Source organism: Myripristis murdjan, chromosome 7, assembly GCF_902150065.1.
Source record: "Myripristis murdjan chromosome 7, fMyrMur1.1, whole genome shotgun sequence".
Lineage (NCBI taxonomy): Eukaryota > Metazoa > Chordata > Actinopteri > Holocentriformes > Holocentridae > Myripristis > Myripristis murdjan.
In genome coordinates this window covers 9,687,554-9,708,762 of record NC_043986.1, presented here as the reverse complement: position 1 = coordinate 9,708,762, position 21,209 = coordinate 9,687,554, and the positions used below count along the sequence as shown (strand labels likewise).

Below are 21,209 nucleotides of genomic sequence, written 5' to 3'. Positions count from 1 at the left end.
ACCTACACACAGAGAACAACTGGGTTATTCCAGACCACAGGAAATTTCTGAAACACTTAGTCTAATACTATAATATATACTGTTATACACACCATTTTGCAGATTAATCCCAATCATCACCTGACTGTTTTGAATGTGATTGTTACTACTGTTATATAACAATGTATTTTACCTCAGAGGAAAATAAACACCCATGATGAATATTAACCATATGTCCCTGTACAAATCAAGACTAAACATGTATTTTATTGTATACTGATGTCACTGGGGATTTACAGAGAGGATGTTTCAAATGTTGCCTGCTGCACATTTCTGTAGACTGCCTCTCGGATGATTAACCTTCTTAAATTATAAGGGTACACACAAAAGCCCAAATACTGACACAAAATCCTTACGTAATAACATACAATTTGCTTCTCCAATCAAATTGCCCTCCGCAGCGCACTAGTTAAATGCAGTCATTATCCGCAGCTTAGCCACTGAATTCTGAGACTCCACTTCCAGCAGCAAAGAGCAGACAGACCCAGACTGTGAGTGCGAGACAAACCCCACCAACCCCCCACCCATTGTCATGTTAATTCTCCACTGGCACTGTTTATGAGCACTGGTTGATGTGTGAAGAGGTTGTTGTTAAATGGTTGAGCCCTACACCCCCTCCTCCCCTCCGCTACCCCTCCCCCTCCACCACACACACACATACACACACACAAAATTGGGCTTTAGCATTGACCCCAGGAAAGCCTCCCCATGATGTGACACCCCCCTTGCTGACAAAAAAAAAAAGAAAAACTCTTCCTGCCTCCATAAGAGAACAGAGCCTCCATCTGAAAGGAATCTTTTGTGCCAAGGGAATGGGGTCCAAGGCAGAAGAGGGAGAGCGTGAGTGGGGGAGGGGTTCTGGCGGTGGGCTGGATTTGTATGTAGGGCTGGGATAAGAGGTAGCCATAAGTTCAGCAGAGGAGTGCTTGGCATTGGAGAGACTGTGCCTTGGAGGACTCTTGTGCCTCACACTGTAAGTGCTCTCCTCCTTCTGAAAAAAAGATTATGGCGAGGCTGGGCTTGATTATTTCCCGCTATTGATGTGGAGGCTGACTGTGCATCTCTCTGCGGAATCCCACCCTCACATCCTCAATGTTCTTATCTTTTAGGAAGCAAAGGATAATGACTGAAAGATTCATTTTTTCCCCTGTAAGGTTTGGTTATTGCAGCATAACATAAAAAACAAGGTTTTGACAATACACTCAGCTCTCAAAACAGTGCACAATACATTACTGGGTTCATAATGTTCTCAGTGTCAGAATATGAGAATCACGTCACTGACCAGATTGGTGAATAGTTTCTTGAATAAAACATATCAAATGGATACAGAAGGCAGTGTTTAATTTTGGCATGGCAGTGCACTACTGATGTCAAAATATTGTCATGTGGTTGCTGTTGATTTTTATCAGATTATGAATGATATCAGAATCTACTTTTTGGCTACAGCATTGTTTACAATTCAAATTCCTGTGTGCCCAAGCACTATATGCACACAATAACTACTGGCTTTTAAGTGGAACAAAGACAAAATCATTCATCTGACAAAGTGACAACTAAGGATCTTAAATTACTCACAGTACCATTTACTTAAAAAAAAAAAAAAAACAAATAAGATGTCCCACAAAGGTTTATAAAAATGTAAAACAATTTATTGGTCAATAATTTGATACAAAGTGTAGCTGACTTGTGAATAGGAAATGTTGACATGCCGCCTAAATTCTTCTTTAAGCATGAAGGAACGTGACCTTGTCTAAATTCTCCTTCCATGACAGGACACTTCAACTGTCCTAAATCTGAACTGAGAGCCAAACATCAACCGTGGACCTGAACACCAGGTTTTCTTGTTCAGGCAGTATTAGATGCCACACAGGAAGTTACAAGATGTGAATGATCTTATCTGGGATTCTGATGCGTACGTTAATGTTTCATGACATCAGACCCCTCAACAGTATATCACCATTATTAAAAATCACAGGAAATGACATGCTCTGAACGGCATAATATATTCCATGGTGCATCATGGGAGATGACATCTCTACTGCCTACTGCCTTTAATATACAGAGTGAGGTTTTGCAGGGGGGCGGAGGGGGACTCAGGAATAATAAGACATTGGTTCATGTGTAAGGAGCTTGTATGGCTTCCCAAAAGAAAATGAATGGTGTTGTGAGCGAGCTGGATCACATTTCTCCACACTGGGCGATGAGGATGGAGAGCTTGGGTTTGTTGTTGGGACCTGTAGGAACGTTCTGTTGGGAGAAAGGAGTATAAATTTAGGACATTAAAAACTAAACTCTGAAATTGGTGCACGCACATTTAAAGCAGCCTAAAATGCCGATTGTTCATAGATACAATAACTGTGTAATCTCCAAGCATGTAATACATAAATGTGATGGAGAATACGATTTAATAAAACACTGACATTTCAGCTGCAGTCTGGGTAGGACAGTAGTTTGGACATATTTGGGATTGAAGGTCATTTATTAGATTCAAATGTTCAGGACAGAGATACAGCAAAGCCACACACACTCTGACCTGTTCATTTCCATTTAAAGAAGACAAATGTGTAAAATCTCTTGATATACCTCTGCCAAAGTGATGAAGTAATTCCAGCAGTATAATTTTTCTTTCCATTTGGGAGGATTTGGGTTAATCTATTTCCTCTCAGCAAAGTGTTTGACTCCCTTCCAAATTAAAACTTTAGGAAAATTAAGAAATTTGGAGCATGACAATAAATGATTCTAGTTCCTGCTTTGACCTCCAAGTTACACATTGTCCTTTAAAATTTTCTGGGTGTTGCGAAAATATTTTAGCACCGTATAAATGTGTATTTGAAGAAATTATACATCTTAGAAATCTGCTCTTGCATCTATTGTCCAGCAGGGGGAGTAAACACATTGATCCCAATGGCTTGACATATTCTGCTGCTGCAGCACTGTGGTCACATGTCCAATAAGAACTGAAAATATGAAAACCTTAACACTTTTAATTTGACATCACTGTATCACTTTAAGAATTTGATGCTAAAATGTTACTATACTATACATCAAAAGGGAGCCCACAATATATGAACAAAATTAAAAGAAAATGCAAATGAAAAGAAAAATTAATAAATATGTTAGAAGAAGCACAACTCGGGTACATTTTGTGCTCTATGGACATCTCAGGGAATGCAAATCCCCAATTCCCTAAAAATAAACTAAAATTATATAATAATAATTAATTAAAAATGTTAATTACCTCAATTTTCCTCATAACCAGCAAGCCATCAACCACTTTTCCTGTAACATTGTTGTGAATAAAACACATCAGCGTATGCAAAAAAAAAAAAGTCAATAAACAACCAATATAAATAAAACATATGACAGATAAAATATGGGTACATTATCCATACTCACCAAAAACAACATGTTTTCCATCTAACCAGTCGCATTTGGTGCAGGTAATGAAAAACTGACACCCATTTGTCCCGGGACCACTATTTGCCTGAAGTAAAATGTTTGGGAAAATCTGTGTTAGTATCCAATAAGGACTGTGAGTTTTACAACATCTTCTCTGTCAGTTCACGTTCAATTCATTTAATAAATTGCAAATGTAAAAGTAAAAACTTTCAGTCTAAATTATTCCACACAATATGGGAAACATAATCTGTCATTTTGAAGGGATTTTGAAGGCGATCTAATGATTTGCAGACACACACCATGGACAGAAGACCGGGGGCAGAATGCTTCATTCTGAAATTTTCATCTGCAAATGGACCTCTGTAGATGCTGCAAATGCCAGTGCCATCACCCTACACAAAAAAGACAACAGCACAGTACATAGTTATGGCTCGCGTGGGAGATATAGAAAGCCAAGCATTCATAAAATTAAGATGTAGTTCACCGCATGTCCACTGCAGGGCGAGAGATGAGAAGAAAGATCCTCGAGTTAATTTATAAGTCAGCTGTCTCACATCACAGTGGGATGTGTCATACAAATTTTATTCAAGCAACAGCAGTCCAAGATTCATAATTCATGGCTCCCGCTCCTTGTCAGATATAAAACTCGCTGACTTTCCTGTGACTTTCCATGACTAAAATGTTGCATTTCTGTGACCTATATAAACATATCAAGGTTTTCTTTTTCTTGATAAAAACTATACAAACTTCAGATTCAGAAGTTTTGTTAAAGTTTATTCTGCAAGGGAAGTGAACATAATAGAGAATGTCTGAGTATCATTTTAGGTGAGTAGTAATTACTCACCAAAAATGACAAAATTCCATGACTTGTCCCATGTTTTTTCTTAAATTCCCTGATTTTCCCTGTTTTTTTTTTTTTTTCAAGAATTCCACAATTCTCCAGAAATTCCATAACCTGTGAAAACCCTGACACGTGCTTCAGAGATGTGTAAGAATGGCTGCGACACCCTGATGGCCCAACATATATGTGTTGTTATGATCATTTTACCAACAGAAAAAGTTCTGCACTTTCTACTGAACTTTGCAGTGAGAGGAGACAGCGTGTGGGAGCCGCTTCTTTCCTTTCGCTGTCAGGATACAGAAATCTCCCACATACCTGTCACTTTGCACTCAGGTGTGCAAAAGCTCTGGCATATCAGAACAATGACTTTGAAAAATAATTTCAATTTTTTTTTGATCAGCACTAAAAATGGTATTAATTTGGAATACGACACAATCTTGTTTTACCAATTAATCTGTTTCAAGAAGATACAATCTCTGCTCAAACTGAATTTTCACTGACTTGCTTTATGCTTGCCTGCAGCATTTTTTTTTGGGGGACAAGAATTAGGTGATGTTCTAGCAGCAGGATGGAGTAGAAATACATTGCTTTTATTTTGAAGTACTGTTTCCCTCATCTACAACATTTAAAATTAATTAATAAACAAACAAATAAGTTAGTATTTAAAAAAAAAAAAATTAAATACCTTTGTGTAGTACAAAAGCAAGAAAAAGTAAAAGAAAAGTAGTAAAAATGTTTTAAAAATATACAAAAATGTAATGCACACACACTATAAAAAGAAAATCTTTAAAAATATATTTAAAATTGCTATCTTAGCTTGTGAAACTGAATTCAATGAAAAAAACTCAATTAATACAGCGTTTGAATAAAAAAATATGTATCTGCACCTTCAAGGGGTGATTGTTTTGTGAAAAGGGCAAAAGCCCGATATGTTTGCTACCAGATATGTTGATAGAAAACCCTTCAATTGACCTTTTATAGCCATCCTAGAGATATCCCCGGTGTAATAATTAACCAGAATGTATGTACTCACATTTACAAAGTCCCCTCCCTGGATCATGAAGTCTTTGATCACCCTGCCAGAGAGCAATAAAGACACACCACGACAGTTGGCCTTGTTACAGCAATATTTCAACATCGTTTGGAAACATGAATATAAAAAAAAGAGGAAAGTTTCAGTCAAGATGCCTCAGTCAGTTGTTAGATGTGCTGATACCTCGCATAAAGTGCTGAAAGCCTGTGTTTGCTGTTCTACCTGCTCTTGAAGTAACAAGGGGGCTTGTCACCAGTGTTAAATTATTTGTCCTGTTTTTTTTATTTTTATGTATGTATATGATATTATATTATGTCTCTATGGTACAACACTGCAGTACAGGTTTTCCTCTCAGGTATTATGGCTGTATTAATGCAAATACTTCAGTTATGCGAGTTTAAAACCACTACTTTATTTCAACAGAAGCAAAAAGCTGATCTAGATAGTGTCTTTTCACTCTGTGTCAACACTCCTGACTCTGTCAGGTTAGACTAAAACAAATGCTAAGGAAGTATTAAGGAAAACTGGGAGTCTCAAAGAGTTTAAATGTCAGTAACAACACTGATTCCCTACAGGTGGCTGTTCCTTAAATGTGAAAATGTTCAACCAAAATTTAACACTGTAAATACACCTGATGGTAATAAGAGATTCTGAGAAGTTCTGTTTAACTGTTAAATTTGGTCAAAATAAACTGAAATCAATGAAGAAACTGATTTTTTTCCAACACCCCAGTACAACATGAGCTTGTTATCCAAATCGATCTGCCGTCTCACCTGTGGAATGTGCAACCTTTGTATCCAATAGGGACTCCATCCTTTCTGTGGGGGCAGAAGTTTGAGACAAGATGAACTTTAATGACAACATAACTTGTTTGGATTGTTTGTCTTGAAACATTGCTAAATGGTGGCCACGGTGAGATATTAACCCTCTTATTATGTTTGGGGTCAATTTGACCTCAGCCAATGTTTAACGTCTCTAAATAAATGATTAAAATGTTTTTTTTTTTTTTGCTTCATAGTTAATGAGCTTTCCTAATGTAATGGGTACTACTGGGTAAAAATGAAATTCACATGATGATATGTTTTCAATGTCCTGTACAGACTTTGTAACACATTGGTTATAAATAACAAAAATCTGTACTTAGAAATAGTATAAAGCCATTTAAACACCAAAAATCAATATTTCTTTCCAATTTTATGTCAATCAGTGAGATTTTATGGTGATTTGCGTATTTTTCCATAGTCGTGTAATAGGAATACTGGATGTATAAGTGGGGGGTGGGAGGGGTGGTGGGTAACAATTTTAGTTATAATAATTTTGTGGAAGTTTAAACTGCTGGGGTTAAATTGACCCCAAACATAAAAGATGTTCGTAAATTTGAACATAGCAGGAGGGTTAATACACACCGCCACCTAAATTCTGATAAATCTCATGCTAAAAAGCTACCTGTCCTGTTTATTGCTCTATCAATTGCAAAGAAAATATCCTGGAAATGGCTGTTTAAAGTACCGGTTGTCTTTGTAGTTCGAGCAAATACTTCCTCAACTGACACACACACACACACACACACACACACACACACACCAAATCTCCTCTGGCATTAACATCAGCACAAAAACCTACAATAAATAGGCTTATATATAATTAAAAAAAGAAAAAACTACTTTTGTGTTTGAGGCAGATGCCTCAAACACAAAAACCTTCCATACATGACGCTTGCTGTGTTTCTTTTGGCCAGGCCGGGGCGGACCAGCCACTCCATCTTTTGCACGCCTGTCACTTCTTCGGTGCATGCTTGAACGAGCGTAAATCATATGTATATTGCCCTTGTCATTTTCAGAAGAATATGTTATGGCCCACTAAAGGCTAAATCTGAATAAATACTTAATTTAAACAAATACATCCAGTACCTACAGTGCCTATGGAGCCGTAGAAAAACATGTACTGTCGTATTTTGGGACTATTGGTACTGAATTGGTATCGAAGTATCAGTTCTTGTAACATCCCTACTAGAAAACTTTTGAGTTAAATGTGTAAGTGTTAGGCGGCTCAGGTGCTATGTGTATAATTTGGTGTGCATAAATGTGGATATTTTTCGTATGGATGTTTTTACATGGTGTATGGAGGCTTTCTTTCATGCCTGGCGAGTTAGGCTTGTTAAAGCACTGCACATGTAATAACATAAATGTCACACACGGGAAGAGCAGGTATGGGGTGTGGCAAAGGAAGGAGCAGGGCCGCCAGTTGACTTGAACAGCTTCAGTCCTCACTGGAATGCTGTCGCACAAGTCCTGCACTGTATTTTATGGTGATGTCACGCCTTTATTCAACAAGGAAAGCCTCCGGTTCCAGCGTGAGAGATGAAGGAGGTGGAAATCCCCTCAGAACAATGCCATTATGTTTATGTCTGGTGTATAGGGAGGTCATGAGGGGTGTAATTATTTATTATTGTTTACTATTGTGGGCGGGGTTTGGTGGATCTGTCAGTTTTTGTGACCAATGCACCAATGATTCAGACATGACTATTAGACAGCTGAATGGTAGTTATCTTTCAACTTAAAATTTTTTGCATGTGTATTCATAATTTAGTTTCTATTTTCATGTGGTATCTCCGTTGGTTCCTTCCTGTTTTTTAATCAGACACTTTTAAACAAATTTGGTTGTTTTATTCATGGTTGTTGTGCACGAAACTGTACAGGCAAATAATAAATTGATCAACAAATCAAATGCTGGAAATGTAAAACTCATTGCATGACAAAAGCCTATCAGTGATGTGTGTGTGGGCCATTTGCTCTGTATGGTGGTGAATTGGTGTCAGTTCACTGGCCTACCTGAACTCTCCAGTGCAAAACTGCCTGCAAGAGATAAAGAAACCGTAAGTTAACACTTTACCCAATGCTCCATCATGTATGCAAAAGTAACAGCAATATTATATGAAATGAGCAGGTTGTTACATAATCTTACAGCAATGGAAAGGAAAAATGTAACTGGGCCAGATCACGATTGAACTACAATGCACAGGAGTGAACAGTCTACTATACAGTTTTTCCCTTACCGGAAATTTTCTGCTGTCTTTGGAACTATATCAGCGAACAACTCAATCTTCATTCGCCCAACATCCTGAAACAAACAGTTGAGCAAACTTTACCACAGCAGATCACCAACAAAATGCCAAAAGGGACTCAGTGAACAGAGAAATTCTCAAAAGATAGAGCCTACTGTTGTGCCCTGGACCAACCAGCCCCATTGTTTCAATGGAAACAGGTCATTCGTGTTCCTGAGGCTGTGCTAATATGATACTGGCAGTTTCATCTGGACAAACAAGTTTGTAAAACGTCAAAGATCCTTTCCTGTTGCTTGAACATGGAGGTTAAGGTGTTGCTGAAACTGATTAGCTTGTTCATATGCTCTCTTTCAGTTTCCTCTCGGGTTAACTTGGCTGAAAAGGCCACATATCTAGAGCGAGAACAAGACTGAGTTTTTTGTTTTTGTCCAGATGAAACTGGATTTCCATCTGAACAACACAAACCAGTTTGTCCCAATTCTTAAGACATTACCGGTGGTCAATGCATGCATAATAAAAGGCTATGAGTGAAATATTTCCAAGCTCTTTATGCAACACACTGCTAGATATCCTCTATGGGCTTTGTGTTTTAAGTCCTGCTTATTTATCATGCCACATAATGTGTGTGTGTGAGTGTGTGTGTGTTTAGCAGCCTGGGCGTGTGTCATAATGGAGCATGGAGCGTGGTGGAAAGAAGACTGAAGCGTACGTATCCCAGCCTGTCACAGCAAAGAGTGTGTGTGGTGTGAAAAGAAACAATTGAAAAGAGTGTATGAAAAGAGTGGTTTGTCCACGCCACATCTCCCTACACAACTCTCCCCACACTCCCTTGCTGACGACTCACAGTAAAGCTGACCGTCATTGATCTACAGAGCAACATTCATAGGCTTGAGGTTATCACATTTCTGATATACAGGAAATAAATGCTGCAGAGGCGGAAACAACCAAATATGTAAAACACTACTCTGACTGTGGCAGGCTCTTTCTGCATGGAATGTAAAGGTCACCAAGTGCTGTGACTGATATCAGGTAAGAGTGATCTAATTGTCTAAAAATAATTTTTATTACCTGTTATTATCAAAGTCAGTTATCATCATGTACTTTTTTTCCATGACATAATATTCAAACAGGCTTCACTGTTATTTTTGCTTGTGCCTAAATGCAGGATTACTTTCTTTTTGTATCTAAATTCTGAAGAACCTGTAGTGTCTTACAACTTCTGCTGCATTTTGTGACTCTTCAACAAGGATGGAAAGCTAAGGAATATATGTCCCAGAAAAGGCATCAAGTTCCCCATTTTGAATGCACTGACATTGCACAAAGGTTTAACTCTCATCATGTTAAAAGACTAGAAACATGAGTCAAACTATCATCTACACCTGTTCTTATCTCCTCTTTCAGGCTGTTGTGCGCTGCAACCAAAACACATGTGAAGGTAACATTTGCACTGCGATAACAGAGCAAACAAACCAAAATGAGACTCAGTGAAAGATTAATACGTTTCTTCATTAGTCAAGTGATAAACTGGCTACACATGCAGGGCCAAGGAGAAATAAATCATATGTGTGCCAATAATAGAAGACACCATAAGCAAGTCATTATTATTTCTGCTTTTTAAAACAGATGATTGCTTTACTACATCCTCGCTGTTCTAGGCTGACATTTACATGAACATGTGGAGTCAATTTGAAACGTTAGCAGCAGGAGTTCAAGCCAAACTTATCAAGCGATTTACATGATCATTTTATATTGTAAAATTTCTAATTATGTTGTTATCTTTTTCAATTTTGAAATAATTACAAGTGCTTCCACATGCTTACCCCTAAGCCAACACATCAGCAGTGTTGTATGTGTAGCCAGAGGTAAAGGATATTTTTTTTAACACCCCTTGGCAATATTTTCACTCTGCTGTTCTGTTGTTGTTGTTCCAGCTCAACACAATCATATTCACCCAGGTATAGAATATTTAACTTAAATACATAGGCATTAGAATAAAAAATAGCTATCTTTTTTTTTTTTTTTTTTAAATATTTATCTATTGAGGGACACAAGACAACATTTGGCCTCACATATTGAACTCTCCTATCAGGTTTCCCCCAGTCTCGAGTGTAATGTTTTACGGACAGGGTGTGGCCAAACAAACCCAACCAGAGAGGGTAGTTTTGATATGACATTGTTAGAAGAGGCTGTGTTTCCATCCAGATTACCAGGACATGCAAATCAACACCGGAGAAACCAGCCACTGCTGGGCCGTGAGGGCGCGACAACAGACTTCCTGAAGACACAAGATGTATCTATGGCAGTATCCTACGACTCCAAGTTGTTTGCTGTCACAAGGCAAGGAGGGGCCACAGGGCCATAATGAGCTGCCTGGTTACACCTTCTGTCCTAAAGGGGGTTGTTCCACCTGAGACGAGTATTACACTGTAACTCTTCCAGTGGCAAGCTGTGACAAGGGTGCATGAAGCCTCTGTTTTACACACATGCTCATCTGGATCTCCACTGACACACTGGACAAGGACAACCGTGGACATCAGAGGTACAGGCACATTATCATCACACAATGTGGAATTAACTTAATTTTATGTGCTGTGCTATATTGACCATTCCAATGTTTTATGTTTCAAATGACAGAACTTTTAACCTTAACTGTTGCAAAAAACACATGTAAATACTTGTATTACAGAAACTCAGCAGTGTGAAAGTCCGAGGTAAAAGACAAAATGTTCATTAAAGGGAAGTCAGACTACTCATTTGTAAAGTATTTTGCGGGAAGATGACACACTTGGCTAATTGTGAATTTGAAAACCACAGCGTGTGTGTGTCTCTTAACACCAATGTGAACACTCAATAACTTTCCCAAGGCAAGTCGCTTCGCAGCATAAAAACACAAACTGCACCAGCAATGAATTACCGGTAAAATGACACCGAATGATCAAATTTACAAACATCAGTGCTGAGTCACAGTGCATTTGCATCATGTCTGTCTGAAATGAAATGTGTGAAGGTCTTTCTAGTCATTGTTTGTCTAGCCAACAACAGCTGACCGAGTCGCTGGTTGGAAAACAAAGTTGGAGTGACAACGCTTGCGCCTTGAGGCTCCACTGTTTAAGAACTTCTGCACATTTTTATTAGATCAAAATCAACTGAGCTCCTACTGACTCGTCATCTTTGAAGCAAAAAGAAAAAAAAAGTAGGCTTTGTGATGCACCTATCTTCTCAATGCACTGTGGTCACTGTGGTATAATTAGCCCATGTGTAAAACTGTGAGAAAACAGTTCACTACCAAGCACACTGCCTTGTTTTGAGTTATGACTTTAAAAGGCCTTCACAAATTAGGGTATGCCATGCCACAAAAAAGCAAAAACGGAGACTATATGATGTATCCCTTCTCAAGATTCATACATCAAGCTATTAGTGGAGATTCCAGGAAAAACTTGTCTTCTCTTTTAGTCTACTCAAGACAGGCTGTATAATCAGTTGTGTGTTGCAGCTATAATTTAATAATTCAGTTTCTATCATATATTTTGCTCATTTCAGGTTTTGCCCTGGAACTCTGTAGAGGTTGCTGTACCATGCATAAAAGAGTGCATGCTTTTTCTTTGGGGTCAAAGCCTCTGATAATTCAATGTTTCTTACACATACGGTATACTAGTGTGTCCTATTAATGATATTAGTAGGGCTGGGTATCAAAATTCAGCACGTTTCTGGTACGTTAAATTTCTCCTGCAGAATACTGGACAAAGGAAGTGTCATTGAGTTGCAGGGTTTTCCATAAGCGCAGGCTGTCAGGTGGATGGCCATTTCCAACGACTTTGCTTATGTTGTTGATGTTTTTTTCATAGTGATATGCTTATCGGCCTATTGATGAAAAGTGCTTTGCATCCAATTGACCACAGCCTGCGTCATGAAAGCAGAGGCTCACCTGTAACTCACTGCTTGCTTGTGTGTAGGCTGCGAGCTCATCAGTCACACAAGTAGCAGGCAGGACAGGTAAGCCACAAATTTGCACGGATTGCCAACTGAAGTCCAAATGGTTTTCTACTTCTTTCCTACAGACACAAGCCTTTTTTATTACTGAAAGCTGCTGTCACACCAACTGTATCACGGTGGGCGCGGGACTCTATGATTTTCCCAGGATCTGTGAAATTTGATAATGAAAGTAGCATCAGTTGTAAATCATAAAATATCGCAGACTTTGGTCAAATGTTGGTGCAATTTATATAAAAAAAAAAATGGGTTCCCTACCATAGTAAGTGTCTTCACAGCGCCTAAGCTGGATGAATGTGGGAAAAACTCCCAAAAGTCTCTACCATGTTTTGGTATCGCTTGCCCTGCTGCAGCCTGCTGTCTGTCTGACTGCACTGTGGGCTTGGCTCAGCCCCTCACACACACACACGCATGCGATTGAAACACTTTCTTTGACTAAAAAAGAGCAATGTTGTTTCCGCTTTACTGATATTCATTACATTTAGAATATTTTCTTATTGGATTGTTAAAAATTTGATTCATCCATCACACTGAGGTCTGCTGCTTCATCCCTCCCATCTTGCAATGAGAGGGATGAAACAGCAGACCTCTGCAATTATGAAAGCAAGACAACCAAGATAAGCTCATTATTGGGCTGCTTTCTGTCTTGCAATGATGCTCTCCTTTTGTCTTGTGTTGCTTTGCAGCGTTGCGCTTTGCAGCGTTGCGCTTTGCAGCGTTGCGCTTTCACCCCTCACTAAAAGCCCAAACTCACTCACAGCCAGGCTGTGTTTTTTTATATTTATTAAATAATTGGATGAAAAACACACACTAAAATAAGGTTAAGAATTAATTAGAATTAAAATGGTGACATAAGAAATACTGGAAATGCGCTGATGTATTCAACAGACAGTTTACCTCATTAACCACTCCACTCCCACAGTTACAGTTTCATTTTGTGGGAAACACTGTACAAGTTGTTTCACATGTATTTTTTTTTTTAGCTTCTAACCGCTGGATTCTTGTCTTCAACAGGATTTCCTGAACCATCTTAACGTTGGACTAGGCAGTGAGACTGAAATAGTCTTAATGTCACCTGGGGTGCCAACATCGCTGGAGAGCCACTCTGTCAAAATGCTGGCCATCATGGAGCAGTGGGACGGGAAGGGCAGCTGCCATACAGACAACACTAATCAGTACCTGTACCTCATGCTTTTCAAGGCAAGTCTGGATGCAGTAGTTTTGTATCTATGCTGGAGAAGACTACATACTTCCTTCTTAAGCATGTGCGGCCTGTCCATCGTTCTAGCCGACGTGGCACTGCTGTGGTCCATGACAATCGTATGGTTTCTCGGGCCTGAACAATCCCCCGTGTCAACCTGCTTCGTCTTGGCTCACACCTCGGCAGCATATGCAGCACTGCCGCTGCCCATGGTGTGCCTGGGTTTACTGGACTACCTATCAGAGGATAAATGCCTTGGCAAACAGGGCCCTCTCTGCAAATCCCTACGGAACATGGCCTTAGTCCTGCTGGTGTGGGTGTTTGCCGTTGTTTACTCATTGGGATCAGCAAAAAATGATCCAATGGAAATCGAGTATTTGGGAGGAAAAACTGCTCTGGTGTGTGAAGTACAGGAGTCGCCGCTGGTTGCTTACTTTGTTTTTGGGGTTTTCATAGCAGTCATTTTGACACTGGTGCCCTTCTGGTCAAGGATTCCCCAATGGATGAGAGAGGCCGAAAGATTATCTGACCTGAGGGAAGAGCCTCCACAGTACCAGAGGAGCGACTTGATGTTCAACTCCACCATGGACGGCGATATAAAAAGTGGCGAAGAGAATTTTCTGTTGGAGAACCTCCAGCATCGACCGTCTCTGTGGCTGAGCATAACGCTGGGCTTTGTTACAATATGGATGCCGTACCTGAGCATATCTGTCGCCTGTCTGCTCTTAGGACTTGGGGTGCCTGCCTACATCATTGTCAACCTTCTGTGGTTGGAGTGCACCAACAGCTTACTGGTCGGTGTGGCGTTCTGGGTAAAGAGCAACAGACTAGGGCCATACAGTCATCTCCCGGATGATGTTTGTTTATGGCGCGTTTACTGGCACCTGAGTAAAGGAACAAACCAGCAGAAACTTCCCACCGCTGTCTTTAACCCATCACAGGGGAAAAGAAAAACACTTCTACATGTATGAGACAAGGCCAAAATCAATAAACCACGATATTATACAGTAACTGTAACAGGCCCGTGGGGATATAAATCTGTTTCTTTGAGCCTCTAATGACTAAGCAATAACCTTGATATGTCACTAGGGAAAACGAGGAACTCTAGATATGAGGAAGCACGATTCTAGTGAATGGATAACCAATTTTAGAAACATGTCAGCTGTTTGGATTGTCATGTGCTGAGCCTCTGACTTACGGCTGCAAGACCAGCAGAAAAAAATCTGGACCGTGAGAGTATGTGCATTTCTCTCCACTCGCTCAACAAATGTCAAAGTGCCTCTGAGCAAAGAACTGAACTGCAACCTGCTCCAGTGGCCAACAAACTAAGGCTGGGATTGCACTCAAAGTGGAAAACAGTGAATGTGTGTGCGGCAAGCTGTGGCTGAAGTGCACAGTGAGGCTAAACTTTGCAAAAAAAAATTTAAGCAAGAAACTAAAACCCTAAAATTTCATTCTTTCTAGGCTCATGTATGAGTATTGTTCATTTCACAGATATTTACAGATTAGGGGGAAATGGTAGTATTTTTAATGACTTGTATCCACTCCCTTTGATATTCTGTCTCCACATATTCGTGACTTGCCACATGCTACTGAATAAATTATCCGACACTTTTACCCGTTTGCCGCCTGTTACAAATTCCTTAAACACACTGTAAACGAGACGACCATGTTTGTGGCGATTATACATTTTGCTTTCTCCAAATCGCAAAATGTGCACCTGAAAAAAAAAATGTCAAAGCATTCTGAGTTATCCATGACTTGTCATGCTCCTGCCAAAGGATTTACTGAGCATGAATGAAGCTGTTCAAAGGAAGAGGATTTCATCTGCACAGTGGACAAGGCTGCTCTCTTAACACTTTCAATGCAACTGAATGTTACAACCGTACAGGATTTACTTCTGCTGTCTGTATTTTCTCAGAGAGAAGGGACATAAGCTGCAGACATGGACTCTGAAAATGCTGACTGAATGTAGGTCGCTGTAGGCAAGAGTAAATGCAACTTAATTTAAATAAACTACTGGGTGCGTTTTATGAATGTTTAATATGTCTATACAGTGCATGCATCTACCACAACTGATGGATCCTGTCAAAGTTTATCTTAATCTTTCATTTTATCTTCCATCAATTACTACATGTGTGTCATTTTGGGAGGGGGAGTCACAGTTTACATATATGTAAATAGGGGAAAAGGGGTAAATATGGAAATCTTTACAAGAATAAACAAATTCGAATTTGCAAGAGCTGTAAACAGGCACGCATGTGCATCCATGTGTAAATGTGTTCACTCATACACATACACACACACACTGACACATACACAGAAACTCACAAACACTTTGCAAATTTCAGCCTCATATGTAGAAAGTTGCAGTTGCTATAGGGCGGGTTAAGCTTTGTGGACCAATGAAGTGATGTACCAACAGAACGAGATGGCAAAGCAAGACGTCAATGGTCCCAAGCCTAACACATACCTTCACCTTCACTGTCAGCTTCTCTCTCACACACAACACACACACACAGACACACACACAGAGTGAACAGGCGCCTGTCCATGTTGATCAGTGTATGTACATGTGTCTGTTTACTGTTCTGAGTACCAACTACTTTTTGTGGTATCTATCAACGTTACACATTTCTTAACTGTAAAAAATAAATTAAAAAAATAAAATAAAGATCATGTGACCCCCATGCCAAATTTCAGCCTCCTGGGGCGAAAGCTGTGGCTGCCAAATGGTGGGGAAGTTTTCTGTGGACCAACCAGCCGACCAAGCTGTAGAGCTGACAATAAATATGTTTTTATCTTGTATCTTTGGTTATCTTTGGAATTTGTTCTTCTAATATGCCTGATGTATTCTAAGTGAATAAACGGAAGAAAAACAGATGTAAAGATTTAAATTAAAGTCTGGTTTCACAAATTTTTGGATTTTGTACTGCTCCCATCCCCTCCTGCCTGTGATTTTGCACTCTCGTGGTTAATTCTCACTTTAAGCTCCTCCAGAGAAAACTCATTTGACTCACTCTACACTGGCTGTCAAATAACTGGCACTATCCAATGATACCATAAACCTAAAGCCTTATAATAGTTCATATGTTTATAGCAGCTGCTTTACATCAATAGAGCAGCAACAAAAATCCCCAAAAAGGGTAAAAGGAAAAAAACAATAAAATACAAAAATTCCCAATGGTGTACATGATTTATTTTTTATCAGTGTTGGGTGTTAAGGAATGAATTTGGTGTCTCAACCAACTATAGTACTGAAAATGTGTTTTTTAGTAAAACATCAAGGTTGAGACATTTTTCCAACTAAAGCTTCAAGTAAAAAAAAAAAAAAAAAAAAAAAAAAAAATTATAGCTGCTGCGCAGCGATGGGTCACGTCCGGGCATTTTTAGGCAATTTTAAGCAACATGCAGAAGAATATGAACTTAAATACAAACTGAACTGATTGACACACCTGGTAAGAAAGGGGCAGGACACAGGCCTGGAGGTTACAGATGACTGGCCGAAACCCAACAAAGACATGCAACACGGGGGCGGGGCTAATGAGACAATGCAGGGCAGGTGTGAGGACGAACAAGCTAACAAGACTATGGAGGACCAATAGGGACAAAATGAACACAGCAGACTAAAATACAATAAACATTATAGCTGCTGCGCAGCAATGGTCGGGGCCAATTTTAGGCAATTCTGAGCAACAAGTAGAGAATAGGAAGATGAAAAGAAAGGTGGCATTCTGATATGCATTTTGCATCATTTGAGACTTGAACTCACAGTTTCTGGCATGAAGGGTAAGGCTTTATCTCACTGAGCTAATTGGCAAGTGTCAGTTCATGTGAGGCTTCACAAATTGACTAAGCCAGTCACATGATAGCAGCCGCCTATGCATGGAAAGGCAGATTTCAAACCACTGTGAAAAAAAAAAAAAAAATCAGTCATCAAGACAAAAACCTGACAATGATGACCTGTCATGGGACTGGACCTTTATGCAAAGTTTGCTGAGTTTTCGCACATGGGAATGTTGCACAAGCTGAGGCTTGAAATCACAATCTTCAACACTAAGGATTGGCCTCTATCTCACTGAGCTAAAACTTCACATGTAGTTTCACAAACTGACTGAGCCAATCACTGATGTGCAGGACAGCAGCCAGCCATGCATGGAAAGGCAGATTTTAAACAGCTGTCAAAAATTCAGTTATTAAGACAAAAATCTGAAAATACACATATTGCATCTAGACAGCATGGAGATGTTGATAATTTGTTTTTAACAATGATTGATTTGCTCTATAAGTGAAAAACTGATGTTTCAAAATGCCATTCTTGCATTGACTCCAATTGTTCACATTAGAGCAAAATTCAAAATGCTGTCAAAAATTGAATTTTTGAGATACAATTCTGAAAATTACCACACATCATCTACCCTGACTCCAAAATTTTGTCCATTTTTTTCATGAACATTGAAGTTTTATTTAGCAAGAATTTGCAGGTATATGTTTACAGTAGCATTTACAGTCAACCATATTGATGCACTGTAGGCTTAATTTTTGATAAATCAAAAATCTGTGAACAATGTTTGTGTAGGACAGTCTGAAGATGCTCTGTATCAAATTTGGTGACATTTGAGCAAAAATTGTGGGAGGAGATAGGTTTAAGAAGTTTTACAGTTTTTGAAAAAACAGAGTGATGGACTTCATAATTTTCAACAGGTTTAAGTGCACAAAAGTTTCTTCAATATTGAGGCTACAGTTTGATGAAAGCTGTGAAGTTGTAGCACATATGGTTGATTTGTTATGAATTTTCAAAGTTTTGAACTTTAGAGGCTTTGTAATGGAAATTTACTGCTCATTCCCACAAAAACAATGGCTCATGTATACTTGTTAATATGCCTTAAGATTGCCTTGTTTACATCCAGGCAGTATCTACGTTCCTGCTTTACGTTCCTGTTCTCTATGTTTAATGTCTACACTTCTACGTTTGTGCTTGCACTTCCTTATTAGATGAACATTCGTTAGACCTTTTGAACTCTATATTAAGGAACTAAAACTTCGGCTAACGTAAGACCTTCGCTGAACTCTTTGCTTTTATGGATCCTGAACTTTTGCACCAAAAGAGCTTGAACTTTTAACTAGTCTGTATTACCTAATTTAGAAATGGCACATGTTGCTCACGACCAGACAGGATGTAAACGTTTTTTTGACTCATTGTCTGATTTTTCTGCATAAATATCTCTGATTATTAACACTCTGCGGAATTGCTCTGCAAGCTGCCTGGCACTCTGTTTGGTTCTTCCCTTCAGCGCTGGACAAATAAAACTCTCAAAGACAACTTATTGATTCCAGATCCTTTATTTGACTAACTAACGAGAAAAATCCACGACAGCTTGCTATAGCGCCACGATCAGGACTATCGGCTTGAGTTTGCAGTTGAGGTAATCTGGCATGGGACTGGACCTTTGTGCAAAGTTTGGTGAGTTTTCACAGAAAGGAAGAAAGAATTCCTAGGAATACAATAGTGTCCTGGCAGCTTAGCAGCCTGGACCCTAAAAAGGTGATTCGTTATTTTAAACCAATATGAGATGAACTAACAGCTTTATACAAGATGAAAAATGTGAGTTTGCATGAATTTGACTCTGGTTTTGACAGTGTAGCTAGGCATCTTTTACCCACCTGCCCACCAAATGTGATATTTTCATTCCTAGGATGGTGAAGGCATGACCTAACTGATCTCCACTAATCTTTACAGCCTAACCTAAGAGGAGGCTGTAACCAGTTCAGTCTGTTCACTGACCATGTCACTGACACAGACCACTGGGTACTACCACTGAGGACGCTGAAGCAAAATGTCAGAAGGTCACCATCCTCTTATTATCCACTGGGAAAACACAATGTTGTCTGATGGACAATATTGTCTCTACAGCCCACCAACCATAAGGTCATGTTATTGTCAAGTATGCCTATATTCTTATTGCTGCATTGAATATCATAATCCTTTGTCTCTTAAATATACTCTTAACTTACTCTAATTATGCCTACCTATTTTCTTTGCACTGTATATTGCAATTTGTGTGGTTATGCATAAATCATTTATCTATCTAACTATCTATAGTATATGAGAAGCTATTTTTTTAACTGTTTATAAATATGAACCTGGTGGTCCATATGGTCTTATTTGTTCAGTGGTCCGTCGCAGAGTCCTTGCGGTCCGGACCATAGTCTCTATAAAAGATGGACGACATGACAGCTCCCCAAAAAGTGAAGCCAAAACATCTCGATCTCCCTCTGGTGGCTGGCTGCAGTACAGCTCCTACACCTCGCCTCGCGCCGTGTTATCGGGTGGGACATGGGCCAAACTACTAAATAAAAAGGGCACATCAAATATTTTTTCCCCCAAAAGATGTTTTCTACCATATTAGGTAGTTCTTACCACGTTGATGCACGTTCAAATGCCCACTTTTATTAATAAACCTGCTTTTTAATTAATTATTTTATACAGTCTATGATCCGGGCTATTTGCTTACATAGTTGGATAGATACACAGATGGATGAATAGATAGAGATACATCTATTTAGGTATAACGACACAAATGCAAAATACTGTGCATTGATACGAATATTGCAATGAGAGACATAAAGGAGGAATATAGGCATTTTTGTTAATAATCGACAAAGCACTATGACATTTTCCTTCAGCGCCCCTGGTGGTTGGTGGTGGTGACTAGTGATCAGTGGGCAGACCACTGGGCTGGCCATCACTCCTGTTCTCCTGCTGGGCCTGACCTTATCCGATGAGCCAAAACACAGCTCAAAATGTTATCAATGACCTCGCCGTTCTTCGAAAACAAAACAAAACAAAACAAAAAAACAGCCAACCTTACATACCGTACTGCAATATGTATATACGGTATTGCCGTAATGATAGGAGATGGCGCGCAATCGATTTCTTTACACGACCATGCGCGCGACCCAGTGTAAACAGCTCACAGACGCCGGTTACACATTTCTAACCTTTTTCACCTTCTTAAATTGGTATTTATAACAAATATCTGCACCACATTAGCAAGACGACAGTTTAACAAACTTATTTTTAACTCCTTAAACAGGATAATACGGCACAACGTGTGCTGTGCTTGGGAAATGAAACAAAACCCTCCGTTTTGTTCAAACAGTTGAAGCAAACTTTGGCATTTCCACATTTTAAATTTACTCGCCACCTGCTGCTCGCATCGTTGCCTGAATTATTATTAAGTAACTTAAAGTATACTCAGGCTGTGAGTGTGCTATTGTTAGCAGGAAACAGCAGGCATCACTTTGTGGCTATCAGTGTCTTTCGGTACTCACTTGTCCTCCGATGGTTATATCGAAGAAAACGATCGGGTTGTTAGGATTTGTTTGCTGGACACTCATGGTGACTTTTGCTGCTCCCTCGATGACAAATTAATCATACATATATATACACAGCAACGTTGTTATAACGATTTGCACAAGAAAGCGTTTCAAAACTCAACAGCTACATTGGTCAACGGTAGCCCACGAGTGACAAGTTACGGCTCGGGGTACGGACAAAATACCTCACTCTAAGAACCGCGATTAACAGCAGTCAAAGTTTGCTGCCATCTGGTGGCGTATCTCGTTGTGACACCCCGCT

The 21,209-nt window shown here is 39.4% G+C and overlaps 2 protein-coding genes across 2 annotated transcripts; one reads left to right on the top strand and one right to left on the bottom strand.

Annotated features, from left to right (window-relative positions):
- Positions 1-1,666: 1,666 nt before the first annotated feature.
- Positions 1,667-21,123, bottom strand: ppih (peptidylprolyl isomerase H (cyclophilin H)). Its single transcript, XM_030055510.1, has 9 exons — positions 20,903-21,123; positions 8,368-8,432; positions 8,144-8,167; positions 6,086-6,130; positions 5,313-5,355; positions 3,738-3,830; positions 3,436-3,523; positions 3,278-3,318; positions 1,667-2,286 (listed from the first exon to the last, which is right to left on the bottom strand). The coding sequence occupies exons 1-9, from the start codon at positions 20,966-20,968 to the stop codon at positions 2,218-2,220; spliced, it is 534 nt and encodes a 177-aa protein (XP_029911370.1). The 5' UTR covers positions 20,969-21,123; the 3' UTR covers positions 1,667-2,217.
- Positions 10,811-16,331, top strand: LOC115361847 (probable G-protein coupled receptor 160). The gene is made up of 2 exons (XM_030055508.1): positions 10,811-10,915; positions 13,381-16,331. The coding sequence occupies exon 2, from the start codon at positions 13,435-13,437 to the stop codon at positions 14,536-14,538; it is 1,104 nt and encodes a 367-aa protein (XP_029911368.1). The 5' UTR covers positions 10,811-10,915; positions 13,381-13,434; the 3' UTR covers positions 14,539-16,331.
- Positions 21,124-21,209: the final 86 nt, after the last annotated feature.

What these genes read in the sequence shown, in the direction of transcription:
- LOC115361847 (XM_030055508.1), top strand. Translation starts at nt 13,435, where the DNA reads ATGTCACCTGGGGTGCCAACATCGCTGGAGAGCCACTCTGTCAAAATG.
- ppih (XM_030055510.1), bottom strand. Translation starts at nt 20,968, where the DNA reads ATGAGTGTCCAGCAAACAAATCCTAACAACCCGATCGTTTTCTTCGAT. An exon ending in ATATAACCATCGGAGGACAA is followed by an intron (nt 8,433 to 20,902) that starts GTGAGTACCGAA and finishes TGTTTGTTTCAG; the next exon opens with GATGTTGGGCGAATGAAGAT. An exon ending in CCCCCGGTCTTCTGTCCATG is followed by an intron (nt 3,524 to 3,737) that starts GTGTGTGTCTGC and finishes ATTTTACTTCAG; the next exon opens with GCAAATAGTGGTCCCGGGAC.